This window comes from Dreissena polymorpha, chromosome 14 (genome assembly GCF_020536995.1).
Source record: "Dreissena polymorpha isolate Duluth1 chromosome 14, UMN_Dpol_1.0, whole genome shotgun sequence".
In the NCBI taxonomy this organism is placed as follows: domain Eukaryota; kingdom Metazoa; phylum Mollusca; class Bivalvia; order Myida; family Dreissenidae; genus Dreissena; species Dreissena polymorpha.
This window is the reverse complement of record NC_068368.1, coordinates 24,894,194-24,917,503: the sequence shown is the minus strand read 5'-3', so window position 1 is coordinate 24,917,503 and position 23,310 is coordinate 24,894,194. Positions and strand designations below refer to the sequence as shown.

The 23,310-nt window shown below is 34.8% G+C and overlaps 1 protein-coding gene across 30 annotated transcripts in view; it reads left to right on the top strand.

Annotated features, from left to right (window-relative positions):
• LOC127858832 (transforming acidic coiled-coil-containing protein 3-like) overlaps window positions 1–23,310 on the top strand; it is a 164,936-nt gene that overhangs the window by 24,507 nt on the left and 117,119 nt on the right. For 8 of the 30 annotated variants that reach the window (XR_008039076.1, XR_008039077.1, XM_052396133.1 and 5 more), the window contains exons 10-13: window positions 3,155–3,172; window positions 7,329–7,412; window positions 8,259–8,291; window positions 22,856–23,034. The exons of 4 other annotated variants lie outside the window; for them this stretch is intronic. Coding sequence is in view for 24 of the 26 variants with exons in the window: in XM_052396133.1 (XP_052252093.1) it covers window positions 3,155–3,172; window positions 7,329–7,412; window positions 8,259–8,291; window positions 22,856–23,034 (314 nt within the window). In the remaining 2 variants the exon portion in view is untranslated. The remainder of the gene's footprint in view (window positions 1–3,154; window positions 3,173–7,328; window positions 7,413–8,258; window positions 8,292–22,855; window positions 23,035–23,310) is intronic. 18 more of the 30 variants (XM_052396127.1, XM_052396132.1, XM_052396143.1 and 15 more) reach the window with 8 other exon arrangements.

The following is a 23,310-nucleotide window of genomic DNA, read 5'->3' as shown; positions in this document are numbered from 1 at the left end:
CTGTGATATTATGTTTTTACCATTACGAACAATTTCCTTGTGACTGTGCTATTATGTTTTTACAATTACAAACAATTTCCTTGAGACTGTGATATTATGTTTTTACCATTACAAACAATTTCTTTGAGACTGTGATATTATGTTTTTATCATTACAAACAATTTCTTTGAGACTGTGATATTTTTAGACATATGATCTTGTAATGATTGATTTAAAACAGGTGAAAAAATCATAATTGGTAAAACTTGAAATTATTTAAAACATATGAAATGTGTACATGTAGCTACATTATTTTTTTTTTGAAGTTTTTTTTTCAAGGAACAAGAAGATGTTAAGATAACGAGCTTTCTTGTTTACAGAGATAAAGCTTTTTGCTTTGGCAATTATTTTTTATTTATCATAAAAATAAGTCGCGTACAATTTATTGATAACAGTCATTAATATCTTATTATTATTTATATATAAACAGTTTTATCTAGGAAGCCACAAGTAAAAAAAAAAGTTATAGAATCCTTTAACTTTTATTTGTTTGTAATTTAAATTTATCTTTATGGAATTGTATTTGTATTCAGAGGTTTTCTTTCTTATTTTTATTAATATATTATTGTTATACACATCTGACTTATCTCAGTGGATTTCTAGCTTTTGTGAATGGGGCATGCATTTTTTTATTCTAGAAAAGTCAATATATTTTATTATTTCTCTGATCTTGCAGTAATTGTTCTTATAATTATCATCTGGAATGCGCTATTTCTTCAAGTAATCTGCCTCTAAAACTTAAAGTTACTGTGGAAGCATGAATGGTATATTGATTACAAAGTTATGAAGCTTAAGATTCCATTTTAAAAGGATATAAGTATAAAAAAATTGTTTGAACATTTGTTAGTTGTTCTATTTTTTCTTTATAATTTTGTTTTCAAACAATCAATATTTCGCATTCATATCTTAATTCCTATATTAAGAACATTTATGTAGAAGCCCATGGTTATCATGACTGATGTCTTGTAGAGAAGTCCGTAGCAGTTTTGTATTCTCAATAAACTAGCGACACACTGTTAAAGCAGCAGCACTGTACTTGTGGTTTGCAATAACTTAATGTTCTCTGTTTGGGTGTCCATACGTGTGGCAGAAAATATGTGTATGTGAAATGTGAATGGAACAATTGCAAGAAAATCAGATTTTAGCTCGGCTGTTTTCGGAAAAAACCAGAGGTATTGTCATAGCAAGCTTGTCTTCCGCCGTCCGCCGGCGTCGTGCTTAAACCTTTATATTGGCTCCAAAATCAAAGTGCTTCCACCTACAACTTTGAAACTATATATGTAGATGCACCTTGATGAGTTCTACACGTCACACCTATTTTGGGGTCACTAGGTCAAAGGTCAAGGTCACTGTGACCTCTTAAAAAAAAAAAAAATCTGACAAGCTTTCATTTATTCAAAACTGCACCCGCAGCCAAGCGTTGGCACCCATAATGCTCTTGTTTTTATATAAACATGACAACAGAAATTAAATAATACATGCAAATTCTCTGATACTTTACATTTGTCATACATATTTTTGACTGTGAATTTTGATTTTCTTAGCTTGGCAGAAAATTCAAACTTTTCAATCTGAGAGGAAGGGATATTCACTAATTTAAACGCGTTAACATAAATACATATTTACTTCTTTTAATTTAAATTGAATATTTTTATGTCATAGATCATATTTATGCATATGTTAATGGATGTATGATTTTTGTTTTTTACGAGTTACGTACACACTTCAAATAACATTTGACTGGTATAATTTGGGAAAGTAAATTATCTTAATTGTAATGCTGTTTTTCGTAAAATACCACCATGATTGTTAGTCCCATACCGGTTTCACCGGAGGGGACTTATGGTTTTGTCTCCGTCCGTCAGTCTGTCCGTTCATCACACTTTCCTGGATCCTGTGATAACTTAAAAAGTACTGAATATTTTTTCATGAAACTTGGAGCATGGATAGATGGCAATATGGACATTATGCACGTCATTTCATTTTGTTCCTAGGTCAAAAATTGTGGTTGCTATGGCAACAAATAGACTAGAAATAGTGCTGAAAATGGTGGTTTTTTCTGGATCCTGCGATAACTTTAAAAGTACTGAATATTTTTTCATGAAACTTGGAACATGGATAGATGGCAGTATGGACATTACGCATGTCATTTCATATTGTTCCTACGTCAAAAATTGTGGTTGCTATGGCATCAAATAGACTAGAAATATTGCTGAAAATGGTGTGTTTTTTTTTGGATCCTGCAATTACTTTAAAAGTTCTCAATATTTTTTCATGGAACTTGGAACATGGATAGATGGCAATATGGACATTATGCACATCATTTCATTTTGTTCCTACGTCAAAAATTGTGGTTGCTATGGCAACAAATAGGCTAGAAATAGTGCTGAAAATGGTGTTTTTTTTCTGGATCCTGCGATAACTTTAAAAGTACTGAATATTTTTTCATGAATCATGGATAGATGGCAATATGGACATTACGAACGTCATTTCATTTTGTTCCTACGTCAAAAATTGTGGTTGCTATGGCAACAAATAGACTAGAAATAGTGCTGAAAATGGTGTTTTTTTCTGGATCCTGCGATAACTTTAAAAGTACTGAATATTTTTTCATGAAACTTTTAACATGGATAGATGGCAATATGGACATTACGCACATCATTTCATTTTGTTCCTACGTCAAAAATTGTGGTTGCTATAGCAACAAATAGACTAGAAATAGTGCTGAAAAAACTTTTTTTCTGGATCCTGCGATAACTTTAAAAGTTCTTAATATTTTTTCATGAAACTTGGAACATGGATAGATGGCAATATGGACATTATGCACGTCATTTTGTTCCTACGTCAAAAATTGTGGTTGCTATGGAAACAAATAATAAAAATATTCTGACAATGGTGAAATTTCTGACAATGGTGGAGCCGGTAGGGGACTTTTATTGCTTGGCAATAGTCTTGTAATTAATGTCATTGCTGATGTCCCTTAGACATATTCTGTGGAGCACTTTTAAAAATTTTGAATCTATTGAAATCCTTTTTTTCTTAATAGTATAGCATGGCTAATGATACATGATGGTTTATATTTCCTTATCCATATTTTGTATTTTCTCAACTGAAGTCAAGGAGTAAAGGAAAAGTAAGTTAAATTGACATCATTTTCAGTATTGAATGCTTTGTTTGTTATTTTCCCTAGCAGACATAAATGTTGTGGCTTAAATCATTGCATATGAACTAGAGATGAGCAATTTATACGAAGAAAAAACATATTTATAAGACATATCCTGGTATTTTCATTTTGGGAAAGCATAAGGGTCATTAGCGAGGCGGTTTTCGGAGAAAACCTGAGCTATTGTCATAGCCAGCTCGTCGTCCGCCGTAGGCGTCGTGCTAAAACTATAACATTGGCCATAACTTTTTAAATATTGAAGATAGCACCTTGATATTTGGCATGCATGTGTATCTCATGGAGCTGCACATTTTGAGTGGTAAAATTTCAAGGTGAACATCATCCTTCAATGTCTAAGGTCGAAAAAACAATGTCAAGGGAAGTAATAAGCTTTAAATGGACATAGTTATCTGACCTGCCCACGTATATATTTTTGTTAAATAAATCAAAGCGGCGCAGTAGGCGGCATTGTGTTTCTGACAAACACATTGTGGTAAAAGGTCAAGGTCAACCTTTACAGTCTATGGTAAAAAAATACAGATTTAAGGGAAGTAATAAGCTTTAAAAAGGGAGAAAATTATTCAATATTGAACATAGCCACTTTATATATTTGGCATGCATGTGTATCTCATGGAGCCGCACATTTTGAGTGGTGAATCTACAGTCACGGTAGTGGCTTTTAATTATTTGCTACTAAAAATAGAGATTTGTTACAGAAATTTATTTTCAAGGGAAGTAATTTATATAATTATAAATCTCATATTATATATTTCCTTACCAAGAATTGAAGTTCTTTTAACAGTTACTGTACAGATTTATTATTTTGATTATTTATAACCCAAATGATTGATTTGTCAAAGTTTTTTTTTTAATGATATAATTATAATTTCTTTGATGTTCATTACATACCTGTGGACTTATGTCCGTAGATACATGATCAACTCTGGCTATGATCTCTTTTAAACCACAGGGCTTGGTTGTCAGTGATGTCTGACCTTAATAACCTTTAAAGGGAGATGATTTCAATACCTGCCAAATGATAAATAAAAATGTTATTTCAATGCGGCGCAGTAGGGGGCATTGTGTTTCTGACAAACACATCTCTTGTTGGGTCAAAGGTCAAGGTCACTGTGACCTCTAAAAAAAAAAAATATCTGACAAGCTTTCGCAGCTGAGCGTGGCACCCCTTATGCAGTGCTCTTGTTTTAGATCTTTGCAATGCCAATTTATGTCTAAGGTCTATACAATTTCCTATTCTATAATAAACTTTTGTTGGATTATAATTTGAATAAAGTATTCTATAAGAAATAATTTTGAAGTTACTGTTAGTTATTGCAGTAAAAACTAATAATTTAGGTTTTCGAAGCCTACACATTAGTGGTAAACCATGACGGTTGAACATGAAATGGTTTGTTTACAAAAATCAGAGTGACCTGTGCCTGACAATTAGAAGAATAGAAGTAAATCTATGCACTGTCTTTAATTTCATAAAAATATTTCGTTTATAAGTTTGTTTGTATGTGTATATATGTGTGTGAAACTGTATGTATATGTGTGAAATGTAATTTTGCTCAGTTGTATAATTTCTTTATATAGCTTTTTCTTACTTTACATTACTAAGAATTAGGTAACCACTACTTGCTAAAAAATAATGTAAAGGTAAAGTGCACAAACATTGACCTGATCCTGCTGACCTCTCATGAGCTACATTGGTCTTCTGCCATATCAGCCTGTGTAGCTCTAGATCAGCCTGCGCTATCTGGTCAGGAGCTACGCTGTCCAAAATAAAGTAACACAGGGTTTCATGGTCTAATCAATGGACATGGTAGCTGTTGGCCAGACTGCACTGATGCGCAGGCTGGTCTGGAGCGATGCAAGCAGCCTATGGCTTAAGACCCATTTTTGCATAATGAGGCTCTATTTGAATTAGTTTTAGTATATTATATTGTATGAAGGTAAGATTCAGGTAAATGTTTTTGTATTATTAAGGATGCTATTTTCTGAAGAAAGAAAAATAAACGCTTGTCTGTTTTCTGTGGGTTATGTTAGTAAGGCTCTATATCTGTAAGCAGAGAAACTTTTCACTCAATGATTTTTATCAACCATTAACAGTACATTTGTCATATGCTCATGTTCTGTTGTATTTGTATTGCTTTTATCAGTTATACTAGTGCCTCTGCTTTATGTAGTACACACCTTGCTTTCTGCTTTTGTATATATATCATGTTAATTGGAATGTAATTTCTGGTTCTAGTTTGTAGAATTTTGAAAGTAAAATTGGGTTAAATGTGGAGGCTGTTGATAATTAACTTCCTAAGCGTAATAGCATACTGAAATACTGACATGGTGTAGAATTTTCATACAATTTGTAATGTAAAGATATTGTTTGTCTAATCCTGATAATGACATTTCTCCTGTACACAGAATTGAATTATTAATACCACTGCATTGGAGTATGGATTATATGTTGGCCAATTATCTAGAATTTATACCAGATGTAGAATATATATAGGCCATACTCTGTGAAAAGGGGGGTTTAATGCATGTGCGTAAAGTGTTGTCCCAGATTAGCCTGTGCAGGTTTATCAGGAACGACACTTTTCGCCTAAACTGGATTTTTGCTAAGAAGAGACTTTCTTCAAACGAAAAAATATTATAAAAGCGGATAGTGTAGTCCCTGATTAGACTGCACAGGCTAATCTTGAACAGCATTTTACGGCCATGCATTTAACCCCTTTTTCACAGAGCACAGCCCATATAGAACATCTTCTTGTTGAAGCCATCAACTTAATTTAGTTGATTGTACGCCTTTGACATTTTTCAAAGGGCATGTTTCAAAGTTCCCTTTTATCCATTTTCACAGAATTATTGGCAAGAATAAAAATATTATATATGAGCTGCGCTCAGTGAAAAGGGCATTTAATGTATTTGCGTAAAGTGTCATCCCAGATTATAGCCTGTGCAGTCCACACACGCTAATCAGGGAATGACACTTTACGCCTAAACTTGATTTTTTCTAAGAAAAGATTTTCTGTAAACAACAAATACCATAAAAGCGGAAAGTGTCGTCCCTGATTAGACTGCGCGGACTTCACAGGCTAATCTGGGATGACACTACGCACATGCATTAAACCCTCTTTTCATAGAGTGTGGCCTATATATTATATTCTATCTCTGGTATAAATGGTTAAGCAGTCAGCGAGGTCTATGTTCATACATGTATATGACCAAGCATGAAATACATTCTGTATCTTCTATTATAATAAAGTATAAATTATTTACTTTAAATTCCAGGACTAAGGGAGGGTATAGATAAAATTTATTAACCAAATTAAGTATATTCTCATAATATCACTTGTGTGTTGTTTTACATTTCAAGAAGGGCCAGTTATATAAAACATAATACCGTAATTATTTTAAGTTTTCACACACTTAAAAATAATGTCCAAAAATTTAGATACGGAAAATAATAAAAAATTTCAGGTGTCCGAATATTTAGAGACAAAAATTAAATGTCCGAAAATTATAATCATATCAAAATAAAAGCAACAAATCAATGCACAATAGTGTTTCTTCTTTAAAAAAAATAAAAAATTCACAGCTTTGCTTACTCTTGCCTGAACTGATACAGAATTAATAAAGTAAAAACATTAAACATACTGATGGAAGGTATCATTTAAAATGCTGTTGGGTGAAGCAATTGTTTCTATCTCTATACATGGTTATTTACCCCATTACACAAATGTTATGGTCCATTGCCCTCAGACATGCGTCTCCCAGGTATTATGACCTTTATCCGTCTGTTAAACCCCATGATCAAAGTGTCACAAGATAAGCGAATACAGTGACAAAAGCTGGAAAAATAGCGCTGTAAACATACTGTCTGAAAATTTAGAGTCATCAATAATAGACGAAAATGCGCATGTCTGAAAATTGAGAGTCACACAAAATAATTATTTTGGCCAAAAACGGGGGTGTCCGAAAACTTAGTGTCTGAAAACTTAGAGTAATTACGGTAATTTGATTTAGCATTAAATTAGTGAGGGAGTTTGAGGTATTGTTAAAAAAAAATTAGGGAGGGGCTTATGTTAAAAGGCGTATACAGTATTTGAATTACTTGTTTTAGGGCGATGAGGTTGATAGAATGAAGCACAACAATATGAAGAATGGTTCGGACCATGATCTAGACAGCGTCGTGCAGTTTGTTCCGGTTAGTAGACTAGTTTATAATCATTGTGTACTAGCATGTTTGAATTGTCCTGGGACTCAAAATGAATCAAAGAATATTATGTACATGTACCAGGTAAAACGCCCATGAAATGCCCATTACAGAAAATTTGCCATTTTATTATATTGAAGAGGAAAGAACAATGGCTCTAAATTAGTTTAGCTTATTGATCAATTTCATTGATATGAACTCAGATTTTAAGATTAAATAATGGTCATTTAAGTCTGAAAATTTAATTTTTTAGGTTATATATATTGTTCATTCAATGCTTCTTATATATATATATATACGGTGGGCATAGGAATTTTCTCAGAAAATCTTCAGGGCTACCAAAAATGTTTATGTCCATAGGCTGCTGGGCTTCTGTGAATATGCATCACTGCATTTATATATGTTTGGTAACAAGGTTTTCTATATGGTTAAAAAATGCCCATAGTATTTTTTGTCAAAATTTGGAGGAAATACATAATGAAGGATGTTTTTCAAAAACTGAGTTTTGTGATGGATGTCAATGATGTTTACTTTGGCCAGTTGGGTGTGATGTTTCTTTTCTGTGTTTCTTAGTGATGTTTTAGCCAACCAAATAAATGTCCGAATTATTTATATGTATGTCTGTTTCTGCATGTTTATATGTGTTGCATGCATGTCAAACAGCTTTATCTTTATACATGTAACCTTTATGAAAAATGTTTTGTGCATAACAATTAGTTGAGTAACTGCCTTGTATGTGCATGTATGTTACTTATGCATGCCAAATTTCAGATTTTTGTGGATTTTTATGATCATGCATTGCTTCATGTAAACCGTCTTGACTTCTAACATCTGTAGGATACAGACAGTACTGAATCCGGTGACGATAAGGTATTGTGTAGTAGTGTGTAACCTTTGTGCCATGCACCCTTTGATCACCTTTGGTTATTGGCTATGTTAGCAATTTTGCGGTTTATATACTTCTGGAACAATGTCCAGACATCCGAAGCATCTTCAACGAATATATTGCCAGCCCTCCAGTTCTAATAGTACTTTGCAAGTTTGTAGTTAATATAAATTTGGTAAATTTTGTTTGGTCATTTGCTTCTATTGTTTACAACAACAAATCAATACGGTCACCATTGCATATTGGATACTGGCTGAGCAACCTTGATATCATGGGTTCGATTTCCTTTCTGGGAGCATTCTGTACATCTTTCCCAAAGGCATGGAGTACTGGTTCTACCCAGGAAAAGAACTTGAATGCATTTCAAGAAGTTGAAGGCTGTAGCTGAAGCTAAAGTAAATTTAGTTTGAACTAAAAATAACACATATATTGTTATAATGATTTTTTTTCTTTTTTTATATGGAATACGGAATTGATATGACAATCAGATGTTGTACCTAAAAAGTTTTCTTATGGATATTTTACATTATTAAGTGTGCTTATTAGCTCAGCTGTTTTCGGAGAAAACCCGAGGTATTGTCATAGCCAGCTTGTCCGCTGTCTGCATCGTGCTAAAACCTTAACATTGGCTCTAAAATCAAAGTGCTTCTACCTACAACTTTGAAACTTCATATGTAGCTGCACCTTTATGAGTTATACACGCCGCACCTTTTTTGGGTCACTAGGTCTAAGTTCAAGGTCACTGTGACCTCTTATTAAAAAAAAATCGTCTGACAATCTTTCATTTATTCAAAACTGCACCCGCAGCCAAGCGTTGGCACCCGCTATGCGGTGCTCTTGTTTTGTATACGTTTCATGGATAACCACTCTGAAGTGATAATTGCTACAAAGTGTAAATGCACTTAAAAGCAATTACAGTGCTTTATGGTTAATCTAATTATGTGTAGGTAATTCACACAGTTTGTAAGCTTAGCTAGCACATTGTTTTACTGCATAGCCATAAAGTTATTTGTTCACTATAATAAAAAAACTCTGAGTATATACCATGTTTAGTTTGACAACCAATTTTTTTGTTTTCTTTTGTGGGTTGCCCTTTTTGGTTTTAAGCATGTTTTTCAGTAAACTGTGTTATGGTCTTGTGTACCTTTCCTTCCCTGTTTGCTTGCCCTATATGGATTTGCAGTGATTTTATGCCGGGGGGGGGGGGGGGAGTTTACCCCCATTTCCTCTTCTCCGTTCTTCTGAAGTATATTTTGAAAAATTTATTTAAGATGGAGTCGTTTTTGTAAATAATGCCAGCAATTTATCCAACCAATTTTGGCATAATATAATTTAGCTTTTGTAGAAAAGCATTACTTAAATATTTTATAGCAAAGTAGAATAAAAACCTGTAATCATGCTTATCTAAAAAAATGTTATCCCCCTTTTGTCCTAAATATCCCCATCTTTAGGGCCTGGGCACCTTTCCTTCAAAGGTGAAAAACTTACTGATCTGTGTATTAGATGTTGTGGTACACTTGTCTTGATCACCTGGTTCAATGTGGTTTTGTTGTGCTGCAACCTACAACTTAAATAGCATAAATAACTAGCGAATTAGTTATTTTTTGCGCCTTTCACTTATTTTGTATATGCCCCCACTTTAGAATGGGTTGGGGCATATAGAATTGCGCTTGTCTGTTCTGGCAAAAATTAAAGGTTTATGTGGTTACTTGTTATGCTGAACAAAAACCAAAACCAATTAGTTAAATTTGATGAGGGGATTTTTTCAAAAGTTTGTTAGCTTAGCATAGGTGTTATCTGTGTTTATAAAAAAAACTTGCATCAGCACTTTTAAGTGCCTTAATTTGTTTTATTTTTTTGTATTGTGCGTAACAGCGTGTAACTAAAAAAGTATACTCATTGGAGTGATTAAACTTTATGAACATATTCTTCAGGAATTGAAATAGGGCAACTGGGTTCTTTCATGCAATTTTTTTTTATCAACAAAGTCATGGCTCACTTTTTGAGAAACAAGTTGGTTTTGTCCTATCTTGGTTCTTTTTATGCTCCCCGAAATAAAATTTCGGCGGAGCATATAGTTGCCAGTTTGTCCTTCCTTCCTTCCTTCCTTACTTCCGTCACACTTTTGTTACAGTTTCTCATAGCTATTTCAATACTTAACTGATCCTTTTATATTTAGCATGTAGGTACCTTGCATGGACCTCTACCTTTTGATGATGTTTGAGGTCACTGAGGTCAAGGTCACTGAGGCTAATAATAGACTTTTTCCGTCACTCTTTTGTTACAGTTTCTCAAAGCACCTTCAATACTTAACCGATCTCTTTCATATTTAGCATGTAGGTACCTTGCATGGACCTCTACCTTTTGATGAGGTTTGAGGTCACTGTTGTCAAGGTAACTGAGGCTAATAATAGACTTTTTCTGTCACTCTTTTGTTACAGTTTCTCATAGCACTTTCAATACTTAACCGATCTCTTTCATATTTGGCATGTAGGTACCTTGCATGAACCTCTACCTTTTGATGAGGTTTGAGTTCACTGGGGTCAAGGTCACTGAGGCTAATAATAGACCTTTTCCGTCACTCTTTTGTTACAGTTTCTCATAGAAACTTCAATACTTAACCGATCTCTTTCATATTTGGCATGTAGGTACCTTGCATGGACTTCTACCTTTTGATGAGGTTTGAGGTCACTGGGGTCAAGGTCAAGGTCACTGAGGCTGATTATAGATTTTTCCGTCACTCTTTTGTTACAGTTTCTCATAGCACCTTCATTACTTAATTGATCTCTTTCATATTTGGCATGTAGGTACCTTGCATGGACCTCTTCCTTTTGATGCAGTTTGAGGTCACTGGGGTCAAGGTCACTGAGGCTTATAATAGATTTTTCCGTCACTCTTTTGCTACAGTTTCTCATAGCGCTTTCAATACTTAACCAATCGGTTTCATATTTGGCATGTAGGTACCTTGCATGGACCTCTACCTTTTGATGAGGTTTGAGGTCACTAGGTCAAGGTCACAGAGGCTAATAATAGATATTTTTAGGTGTTTATTAACAAATACGTTGACAAAGCCATCATCGGGGAGCATCCATCAGTTTCACTGATATTCTTGTTTGTTTTCAGCATTTGAAGAATTCTAAGGGAAAAAAATGAATGTGTGGGGCACCCATGTCCTACAAACACATTTCTAGTACTATTTATAAGGTTGAAATGCTTTAATGTTTGGTGATTGGTTTCTCTAGTAAAAGTTTTTGTCCTGTAGAATGTTTATGCTAAATTTGAAAGCTAATTTAGTTACATATTAGTTACATTCAATATCCTTTGTTACATGCATATAAATGTGGATATATGTGTATTGTATTATTTAAGTATAAGTAATACAAGAATTCTAGCATTATGTGCTCATGCATGCACATGGCCTGTCCTGAAGTTTGCAATTAAGATTTAACTTTCCCTGGATTCAAATTAGTTCTCTGTTAACACACTTTTGAAAAAAAAACATACCCACACAATAGAATGAGATCATTTTGTTGTTTGTCATGAGATCTGTTTTTAGCTCACCTGAGCCCAATGTGCTCATGGTGAGCTTTTGTGATCGCCTTTTGTCCGTTGTCCGTTGTGCGGCGTCAACATTTGCCTTGTTAATACTCTAGAGGCCACATTTATTGTCCAATCTTTATGAAATTCGGTAAGAAGATTGGTCTTATTGATATATTTGATGAGTTCGAAAAAGGTTACGTTGCTTGAAAAACATGGCTGCCAAGGGGCGGGGCATTTTTCCTTATATGGCTATATATTGCTATAGTAAAACCTTGTTAACACTCTAGAGGTCACATTTATTGTCCAATTTTCATGAAACTTGGTGAGAAGATTCATCCCAAAAATATGTTGGACGAGTTCAAAAATGATGCCAGTTGGTTGATAAACATGGCCGCCAGGGATCGGGCATTTTTCCTTATATTGCTACAGTAAAACCTTGTTAACACTCTAGAGGCCACATTTATTGTCCAATCTGCATGAAATTTTGTCAGAAGATTTGCCTTAAAGGGACTGTCAACCACAAATGAGGAAAAAAGAAAAGTTCGAAAATACCGTTTTTTTTTTAACAGTTATTAGTTTATATTGATTAAAATATCACGACTGGTATATTACATTACTTGAAAAAAGTTCATATTTTCAGTATATTCGGTAATAATATTTTGCGATGTGAAATCAAAAGTACATCGCAAAAATAGGTGACATATACACACTATTAAGGCAAGTAGATTGATCATTTTATATATTAAATATATATAATTCACTACGCATGCACAACGACGATGATGATCAATCTACTGGCGTTATTTATAGTTAACTGGTAGTTACCTGGTAGACATACCCAGTAAAATTTATTACCAAATATAATGAAAATATGAAAACTTAACAACTTTTTTCAAGGAATGTAATATACCAGTCGTGATATTTTAATCAATATAAATTAATAACTGTAAACAAAATACGGTATTTTACATTTTGTCTTTTCTTTGTCGTCGTGGTTGACAGTCCCTTTAATGATACACTGTAACTCCAATATAGTGCGGTCCGTTATAACGCTGTGTCCAACATAACGCGCGGGGTCCTTGGCTCCCGTTTTTTCTCCAGCCTTACATTTCTGATTCAAATCCATGTTATGCAACATGTATTTTCAGAAAATTCAAAGAAGCCGGTGATCACAGCTTGATTGCTTTATCCGTCGGTTTAACTGATTTTAATCGATTAGAGTTTAAACGACACTCCACAGCTAATTGGTGCTAATCTGTTTTGTAATGTCAATAAAGGTGTGAAAACTCGTGAGTCCGTGTTTATTACATGTATTCCCTATCAGAGCGGTTAATTTCAATAAGGCAAGTGCAAGCGGAATAATTATCAAATTAAAGTTATTTAAAACGATTACCTGTTTATGTTTTAAGTTTTGTTTTTATCGTGTATTGTATTTCATTGTATATAAACTATGGCTGTGTAAGTGTGTTATCGTTTATTATATGCTATACATGCTTTATAAATAAAAAGATCTTTGTGTATGTTTAATGTTTCAGTACGTATACGAAAAATAAATTAAAAAATCCTTACGATTTATGTACATGCTAACGCAGTGTAATAGTTAACAGAGATGCACTTAAATTTTTGCCTGTTATCAGAAAGTCCACGGAAAGCACGTTTTTTTACATGCTGCGTATGACGCAATAAAACATTTCTTTGTACATGTATCGTATTGCATTCAATCTAAATCTAAATTCGCTCGTCCAATGAAAATTGTGTCCCAATTCACTGTACTATTTTTTCTGAAAAATGGCTTAGGCATATGAATTTGTTTATGAAATTCGTAAACATATTTCTTGTCATAAATGTTTAACATTATTGTTTCGTAAGTGATGTTGTAATTATATTGGATTATCGGATAAATGTGCACATTAGAAAAGCAGTATGTATGCTGTTATCGTTCGATTCGGTTTATATGCATGTATTTGCGGATGACAACACAGCATGACAATACACAGGACCTATATTATAGGCTATACAATACCTTTTTTTATAGCCCCCTTAAATAAATAAGCTCAAAACTTATAACACTGTCTGTTGATAACGCTGTTGCGTGGCTTGGACCCCGTCATCCACATTATATTGGAGTTACAGTGTATCTTGGAGGAGTTTGAAAATGGTTATGTAAGCTTAAAAAACATGGCTGCCAAGGGGCAGGGCATTTTGCCTTATATGGCTATATATTAGGGATGGCAAAATTATTCGAATATTCGATTGAATGGTCAGTATTCGAATAAAAGAATTGATATACGATTTTTTTTTCAAACGTAATAGCCCTAATATTTAATGACCTGCGAGTCGCGACCCAAATCATTTGAGATTAACATGTTTGATGTGACGTTCTTTGTGTCAAACTGATAACGCGACCCGTATCAGCGTTGATTGCGATATACAATATACACATTCTAAGAAAGTCCCCGAACTGTTGTTTGTCATTGAGGTGCCAATTAACGGATTTAATTGACTGGCGAATACAAATTAAGTTCCTGTGATCACAGTATGAACGGCCATTAAAATCTGTGAATTACTTAAATTGCGCAATGCAATATACAAACTCTAAGAAAGGGCCCGTACTGTTGTTTGTCAATTAGATGCCAATTAAGGGCTTCAATTGACTTGCAAATAATAATTTAGTTTCTGTGATCACAGAGTTGGAACAGACATTAAAATATGTGAATTACTCAAATTTAACAAAGGATATTAATTCATAAAGTAAATTGTCGGTAGAAAACTTCAGAACAATGATTTGTGATAAGGGATCATAATTTACATCTGAAAATGCCACCAGCCCCTTCGGAGATAGGAAAATACTTTACACGATCTGTTGATAAGAAGACCGCAACGTGTAATGTGTGTTAAATACTTTTACATATGCGCGGTCTACTACAAATCTGTGAATCATGTCACTGTTAAGCATCCTGGTTCACTGGAAAGTGTTTGTAATAAAGTCAAACAGCCATCAAAGAAACAGTTTAAAGTATCGGTCATAGTATAAGCCGACAGCGATACAATTATTCGATAGCAACGTTAATAAATAACCTCGTATTCAGTAAACAGATATAACTTACAAAACAATGGAAGTTAACACAGAACAAATTTCACTCTTTTCGGATATATTTCGCCTAAAAAGGCTTTTTCAAAGTTTGTTTTTACAATTAAGCTACATTTTCTTTCTATTTCTCAACACAACAATTGTATATTCAATGGTATTTCTTTGTCAATTTATATTTAATATCCCTACTGGAAACGAAACTGAGTAAAAGAAGTAAAATCAATCCTGCCGTTTTATGCGAATATTCGAATATTAAATTGAATGGATTTGCGAATATTCGAATACCTATATAGGTATTCGATGCTATCCCTACTATATATGGCTAAAGTAAAACCTTGTTAACACTCTAGAGGCCACATTTATTGTCCAATCTTAATGAAACTTGGTCAGAAGATTCATCCCAATAATATGTTGGATGAGTTCGAAAATGATGCCAGTTGGTTGAAAAATATGGCCGCCAGGGGGCAGGGCATTTTTCCTTATATGGCTATAGTAAAATCTTGTAAACACTCTAGGGACCACATTTATTGTCCGATCTTCATGAAACTTGGTCAGAAGATTCATCCCAATAATATCTTGGATGAGTTCAAAAATTATGCGGGTTGGTTGAAAAACATGGCCGCCAGGGGGCGGGGCATTTTTCCTTATATGGCTTTTGTAAAACCTTGTTAACACTCTAGAGCAGGGATCATATTTTTTTCGGTTTTGTCGGTCCTAGACCGATTGGGGTCATGAAAGACCGATTGAAAATCCCAAACAGTCGGTCCGATTTTATTTGCTATTAAAATTCTCATGTCATGAAATCAATTACACAGTGTACATGCTAACACACCCTTATGACATTCTTATCTCGATAAGATGTGATAAACCATTCGCTGCAGTCTCTAAACCGGTCAGGACCGGTTTATTGCACGTCAGACCAAGAACCATAAACTTGTGAACAGCGGATTAAAGACGCATCCGAAAAGACGCGTCTGAACGCACGCGCTGTAACTAGAAATAAACATGCCGATACATTTTCCACCAGCGTTATAATCCGGTAATATAATTATGAATGAAAGTCGCGGATCTGATCGACAGAACAGCCGAAAGTTATTTTTATGGGCGGAACTTCACATAAAATAGTACACAAGGAAAATAATATACATTTAATAAATCTTTAGTAAAACCGTGTTAGAATCGAAATAATTTGTGTACTTTATACTTTGTTGTTGAATAACTCACGACCGGAAAATTAGATGCGTGGTTTCAAATGCTTCGCTCTCGTGATTTAATCCCTACGCATCTAAACTATCGGCCGTGGGTTATTTGACAACACATTATTTATTAAATATTTGGTTGTTGTTGTCAGTAGCAAACCTACGCACAGACATTTGTTTGGTTCAGTGCATGTTTGTAAGCTATTATCGAGTCGACAACAATTTAAAACATCGGTATAGACTTACACAGATTAATAATATGGACAACTTTGAAAAAAGTCTGATAAAACAGCACACGAAACAACAATGAAATACCAAATGATAAAACCAGTTGAGAAAACTCATTCCGTTTAAAAAAAATGCCTAAGGGAATTTTACTTGTACATGTATTATACCACCTTCATGAATGGCAAAATCAATGGTATATATTTTAACGTAATTTGTCATGATTTCGGATATACGTTTTCGGATGCTTTTCCCCATTTATATCCGGACCGATTGATGTTGCGGGAAAATATGATCCCTGCTCTAGAGGCCACATTTATTTTCGGATCTTCATAAAACATGGTCAGAAGATTTGTCCCAATGATATATCTTGGATGAGTTCGAAAATGGTTTTGGTTGCTTTAAAAACATGGCCACCAGGAGGCGGGACATTTTTCCTAATATGGCAATATATTGCTTTAGTAAAACCTAATTATCCCTAGCCATAGGCAGAGGGATATTGTTTTGGCTTTGTCCGTCCGTCTTTCCGTCCGTCCGGCACTTTTGTGTCCGGAGCCATATCTTGGAAGTGCTTTTGCGGATTTCATTGAAACTTGGTACGAGTATATATATGGATAAGAGGATGATGCCCGTTGGTGTTGTCCATCCGTCCAGACAACTTTTTGTGTCCAGAAGTATATTGGCGGGGGATATCAATTAAACAAACGGAGTTATGGCCCTTTATATCTTGAAAAAATGCTTTTTTTTATCCGGAGCCATATCTTGGAAGTGCTCTGGCGGATTTCATTGAAACTTGATATTAGTATATATATATGGATAAGAGGATGATGCATGCCAAATGGCATTGTACACAATTGGATTATAACGGAGTTATGGCCCTTTGTATCTTGAAAAAATGCTTTTGTGTGTGTCCAGAGCCATATCTTGGAAGTGCTTTGACAGATTTCATTGAATCTTTGTAGGAGTATATATATATGGATAAGATGATGATGCACGTTGGCGTTGTCCATCCGTCCAGACAACTTTTTGTGTCCAGAAGTATATTGGCGGGGGATATCAATTAAACAAATTTGCTTGTAAATAAACATTCTAGAGGCCACATTTATTGTCCGATCATCATGAAACTTGGTCAGACAATTTGTCCCAATGATATCTTGGATGAGTTCGAAAATGGTTCCGGTTGGTGGAAAAACATGGCCGCCAAGGGGGCATGGCATTTTTCCTTATATAGCTATAGTAAAACCTTGTTAACACTCTAGAAGCCATATTTATTGTCCAATCATCATGATACTTGGTCAGAAGATTAATTTTGTTCCAATGATATTTTTGATGTGTATGAAAATGGTTCTGGTCTATTGAAAAACGTGGCTGCCAGGGTGTTCACTAGTCATGAAAGTTGGTAAGAACATTTTGTTCTAATGACATATTGGGCTGCACAGAACAGGTCAGTTCCTTTGAATCTCAGGTACACGACCTTGGGCCTTTCAGGCCCTCTTGTTTATGTTTTAAGCTTGCCTTCTTTTTGTGCAGAAATGAAGACATATTATGGTGGTATACATATAACAGCAGTATGCATATATTAATGTCATTTAAATCTCACTAAAACATGATCTGCTCTCTTTAAGTTCTGGTAAAGTTATTTTCTAGGTTAAATATTTATTCAGACATTTTTTTCACCATTTTTTTTTAGCTCCACTGGCCAAAGGCCAGCGGGGCTTATGTCATGGTCCTGTGTCCGTCGTGTGTGCGTCAGTGCGTGCGTGCGTGCGTGCGTTAACTTTTTTTAAAACATCTTCTTCTCCTAAACTACTGGTCCAATTGTGATGAAATTTCTCAGGAATGTTCATGTGGTGAACCTCTTTCAAATTTGTTCAAATTATGCCCCTGGGGTCAAATTTGACCCTGCCCCAGGGGGTCAAAAAATTGAAAATTTGCTTTTATAAGGCCTATTTTGTGCAAACTTTAAAAATCTTCTTGTCCATAGCCATTGGGCCTAGGGCTACCAAATTTAGTTTGTAGTGACATCTTATAGTCCTCTACCAAGTTTGTTCAAATTATGCCCCTGGGGTCAAATTTGACCCTGCCCCGGGGGGCCAAAAAATTGAAAATTTGCTTATATAAGGCCTATTTTGTGCAAACTTTAAAAATCTTCTTGTCCATAACCATTGGGCCTAGGGCTACCAAATTTGCTATGTAGTGACATCTTATAGTCCTCTACCAAGTTTGTTCAAATTATGCCCCTGGGGTTAAATTTGACCCTGCCCCGGGGGGGTCAAAAAATTGAAAATTTGCTTATATAAGGCCTATTTTGTGCAAACTTTAAAAATCTTCTTGTCCATAACCATTAGGCGTAGGGCTACCAAATTTAGTATGTAGTGACATCTTATAGTCCTCTACCAAGTTTGTTCAAATTATGCCCCTGGGGTCAAATTTGACCCTGCCTCGGGGGGTTAAAAAAAATGAAAATTTGCTTATATAAGGCCTATTTTGTGCAAACTTTAAAAATCTTCTTGTCCATAGCCATTGGGCCTAGGGCTACCAAATTTAGTTTGTAGTGACATCTTATAGTCCTCTACCAAGTTTGTTCAAATTATGCCCCTGGGGTCAAATTTGACCCTGCCCCGGGGGGCCAAAAAATTGAAAATTTGCTTATATAAGGCCTATTTTGTGCAAACTTTAAAAATCTTCTTGTCCATAACCATTGGGCCTAGGGCTACCAAATTTGCTATGTAGTGACATCTTATAGTCCTCTACCAAGTTTGTTCAAATTATGCCCCTGGGGTTAAATTTGACCCTGCCCCGGGGGGGTCAAAAAATTGAAAATTTGCTTATATAAGGCCTATTTTGTGCAAACTTTAAAAATCTTCTTGTCCATAACCATTGGGCGTAGGGCTACCAAATTTAGTATGTAGTGACATCTTATAGTCCTCTACCAAGTTTGTTCAAATTATGCCCCTGGGGTCAAATTTGACCCTGCCCCGGGGGGTTAAAAAATTGAAAATTTGCTTATATAAGGCCTATTTTGTGCAAACTTAAAAAATCTTCTTGTCCATAACCATTGGGCCTAGGGCTACCAAATTTGCTATGTAGTGACATCTTATAGTCCTCTACCAAGTTTGTTCAAATAATGCCCCTGGGATCAAATTTGACCCTGCCCTGGGGGGTTAAAAAATTGAAAATTTGCTTATATAAGGCCTATTTTGTGCAAACTTTAAAGATCTTCTTGTCCATAACCATTAGGCCTAGGGCTACCAAATTTGCTATGTAGTGACTTCTTATAGTTCTCTACCAAGTTTGTTCAAATTATGCCCCTGGGGTCAAATTTGACCCTGCCGCGGGGGGTCAAAAAATTGAACATTTGCTTATATAAGGCCTATTTTGTGAAAACTTAAAAAATCTAACTGTCCATAACGATTGGGCCAAGGGCTACCAAATTTGGTATGTAGTGACATCTTATAGTCCTCTACCAAGTTTGTTCAAATTATGCCCCTGGGGTCAAATTTGACCCTGCCTCGGGGGTCAAAATATTGAAAATTTGCTTTTATAAGGCCTATTTTGTGAAAACTTTAAAAATCTTTACGTCCATAACCATTGGGCGTAGGGCTACCAAATTTGGTATGTAGTGACATCTAATAGTCCTCTACCAAGTTTGTTCAAATTATGCCCCTGGGGTCAAATTTGACCCTGCCCTGGGGGGTCAAAAAATCGAAAATTTGCTTATATAAGGCCTATTTTGTGCGAACTTTAAAAATCTTCTTGTCCATAACTGTATGGCAAAGGGCTACCAAATTTGGTATGTAATGACATCTTATAGTCCTCTACCAAGTTTGTTCAAATTAAGCCCCTGGGATTAAATTTGACCGTTCCCCAGGGGTCACAAAATTGAACATATGCTTATATCGGGCCCATTTTGTAAAAACTATAAAAATCTTCTTGTCCATAACCATTGGGCCTATTTCTACCAAAGTCGGTAGGTAGTGACATATAATAGTTCTCTACTTAGTTTGTTCAAATTATGCCCCTGGGAACAAATTTGACCTTGCCCCATGGGTCACAAAAATGAACATATGCTTAAATAAGGCTTATTGTGTGCAAACTTTAAAAATCTTCTTGTTCTTAATTATAGAGCCTAGGGCTACTAAATTTGGTATGTAGTGATGTCTAATAGTCCTCTACCAAATTTGTTCAAATTATTCCCCTGGGCTCAAATTTGACCCGGCCCCAGGGCTCACAAAACTGAACATATGACGTTTACCAGTGGAGATTACTGCGGCCGTTTGGCTGTGACCAACAACAACATCAACATCTTGAAAACATGAGATAAAACCCTGTCATTTAGTGCCATTTTAGGTCAGATGGTGACTGCTTGCAAAGGCATTGAAGTAAGAACATGTGTTATGAATGTTTTTCTTGCAAACTGAAAAAAGTCGGGTTTTATTTAAATATGTCAAAAGTGACCATATATCCGGATGAAAATATTTTGGATGACATGTTAATTTCATGTCGTTTTTGTAGTGTTTAAACCAGTTTAATAATATATTATTGATTTTAAAAACACAACTTCCATGAACATAATTATTTCAAGAAAAGTCAATATATGATTCTGCATGGTAAACTCAAACTTTGTATCCAAGAGAAGGTTTTGAAATTAATGAAGTGCAATGTTCTTAACTATCGTATATGCTGCTTTTTAATAACTAATGATTCATTGTTCCATTTGTGAATCGTGACTCATGAATTGTGGATATGATTGTCAATTGCTCAACAATCCATATATATTTCTGACCATTTTATAATTTTCTTAATATAAGTTATGAATTGATCTTAGAAGTCAAATGTATTACTTAATTAAATACATTTATAAATATAAAGAAATAATCTTTAGATTATCATAATATTCTCAGGCCTTTTGGTCTTAGGGATGTGTGGGTTGATGAGCAATTTCTCCTTCTGTCACAATGATTTCTACCCTACCTGATCATTTCCTTCATATTCCATTTTAATTTAATTGACGTCTGCAACCTCTTTCAAATTGGGAAAGTCCAAAATGTGTCGTTTGGTAAAGGGTTAAGGCATTTTGATTCCTATGGGTCTTGTGAATCTGTTTCAAATCAGATTTGATCTTCAGCATCTAAAAATATGTGACATAGAAAGAACGACAATATCTTTTGGAGAGATAAATGTACCTACGTTATAAACAAAGGACCTGTGCAACGAATCCCGGGCTTTTAAGTCTGTTTAGTTTACACGGTAGTAACTTTTTCCATATATAAAAATGCTCACCCTTCCAACTTTAAACCCCCAGTGGGACGAGGGATAGAAAGAGAAAGTCACATGCTTGAGTACATTTCAACCCATGCGCATTGCACGTTTTTTTGCAAATAAAAAACATTGGAGCGATACAGGGCCATCATGGCCTTCTTGTTTATTGATCACATCATTAACAGAGGAGGCAATCACGTGAAACACAAGATGGTGACGTCCTTGCTGAGGCAGGTATTTTTCGCCGTTTAATACCCTTTGTTACTTGTATTAATGTTTTAAATGCCTCTCACTTTCCAGCCATATTAGCAAGGAAGTTACTAGCATTTATTTCATTTTAATATTCCTCTATATCTCAACTTCACTCACTGCAAAATACCTTAGAGGGCTGACCTAATTACAGCTCCACTACGAAAATTTGTGGGGAGTAAAGTCGAGATATAAACCAAATTTTAATACGATATAAACGCTTATCACATTTTTACTGATATGGCTGGAAAGTGAGTGACTTTTAAAAATTAAACAAAAGTAATAAAGGGTACAAAACAGCAAAAAATAACTGTCTCAGCATGGCCGTCGCCATCTGGGCTATAATGTGATTACCCCCTCTGATTAAGTGTTGTTATGATATATATTATTAAAAGAATTGCATGTCATAAAATTATTCCACATAGTTTGCACAATTGTTGGTCAAAAGCAAGTCCATTCTTGTGTTGTCATGACATTCTTTATAGAGGGTTGCGATGCTGAAACTATATTATGTCTGCTTAACATTCTACATGTATATAAAAAGCACTCGACCTCAAATAATTCTGGCATTTCTGGTCCATGAAACAAACAAAAAATAGGTAGTTTGTGTATCTTCTTGTGTTGTCATGACATTATATTGATTATCAAACAACATTGCTCTTAGTCCTCATCCCCTTATTCTCTACACTGTTGCCTGGGTTTTAGAAATGAATGTAATGCTATAAATTGATTGAAATTGATTTGGCCCTCATAATTTCAACTACTCTGAAACCAATAGGATTTGTCAAACACTAATTTTCATGTATTTTTATTGGTCTGCTCAGCCACAAAATCAAGTGTCAAAAGATTATTCAAGTCCGAATTCTTATATCAGAGCTTACAAGAAAACCCACAAATTTAAGATCAAAAGAAAATGCCAGTTTTAATTAATCTGCAAAATGTCTTGTAAATGAAAATAAGTCACTTCAGTATTTGTGATCAGGTTCTGAAGTACTCTCAGTCGGACTGGAACAAGATGAAGCAGGAGTTAGAGCTGGAGTACAACACTAAAGTACTCAACAAGGAGCGCGAGTGGGGCAAGAAGCTGGCAGACCGTGACAAGAAGATTGCATACCTGGATGAACAGGTGCTCCTGTTGAGGTCGGCTAACGAGGACATGAAGTGAGTGCCAACATTTGGTTATTGTATTTGTTTAATAGTTTACTCTGATGGATAGGGAAAATCAGTGCTTTCAAATGGTACTTTTCTGTTTCAAAAAAACAGTTATAGATAATTTACACTGTTCAACTTATGAAATGATAACAGTATTCTAACGTTTTTCTGTAAATTGAATTTTCCAGTCGAACCATAACATATGTTGAAAAATAAATTAATTACGTAATTGGTTGTTTTGGATAGATACTATTTTTTTATGCCCCGAAGGAGGGCATATAGTGA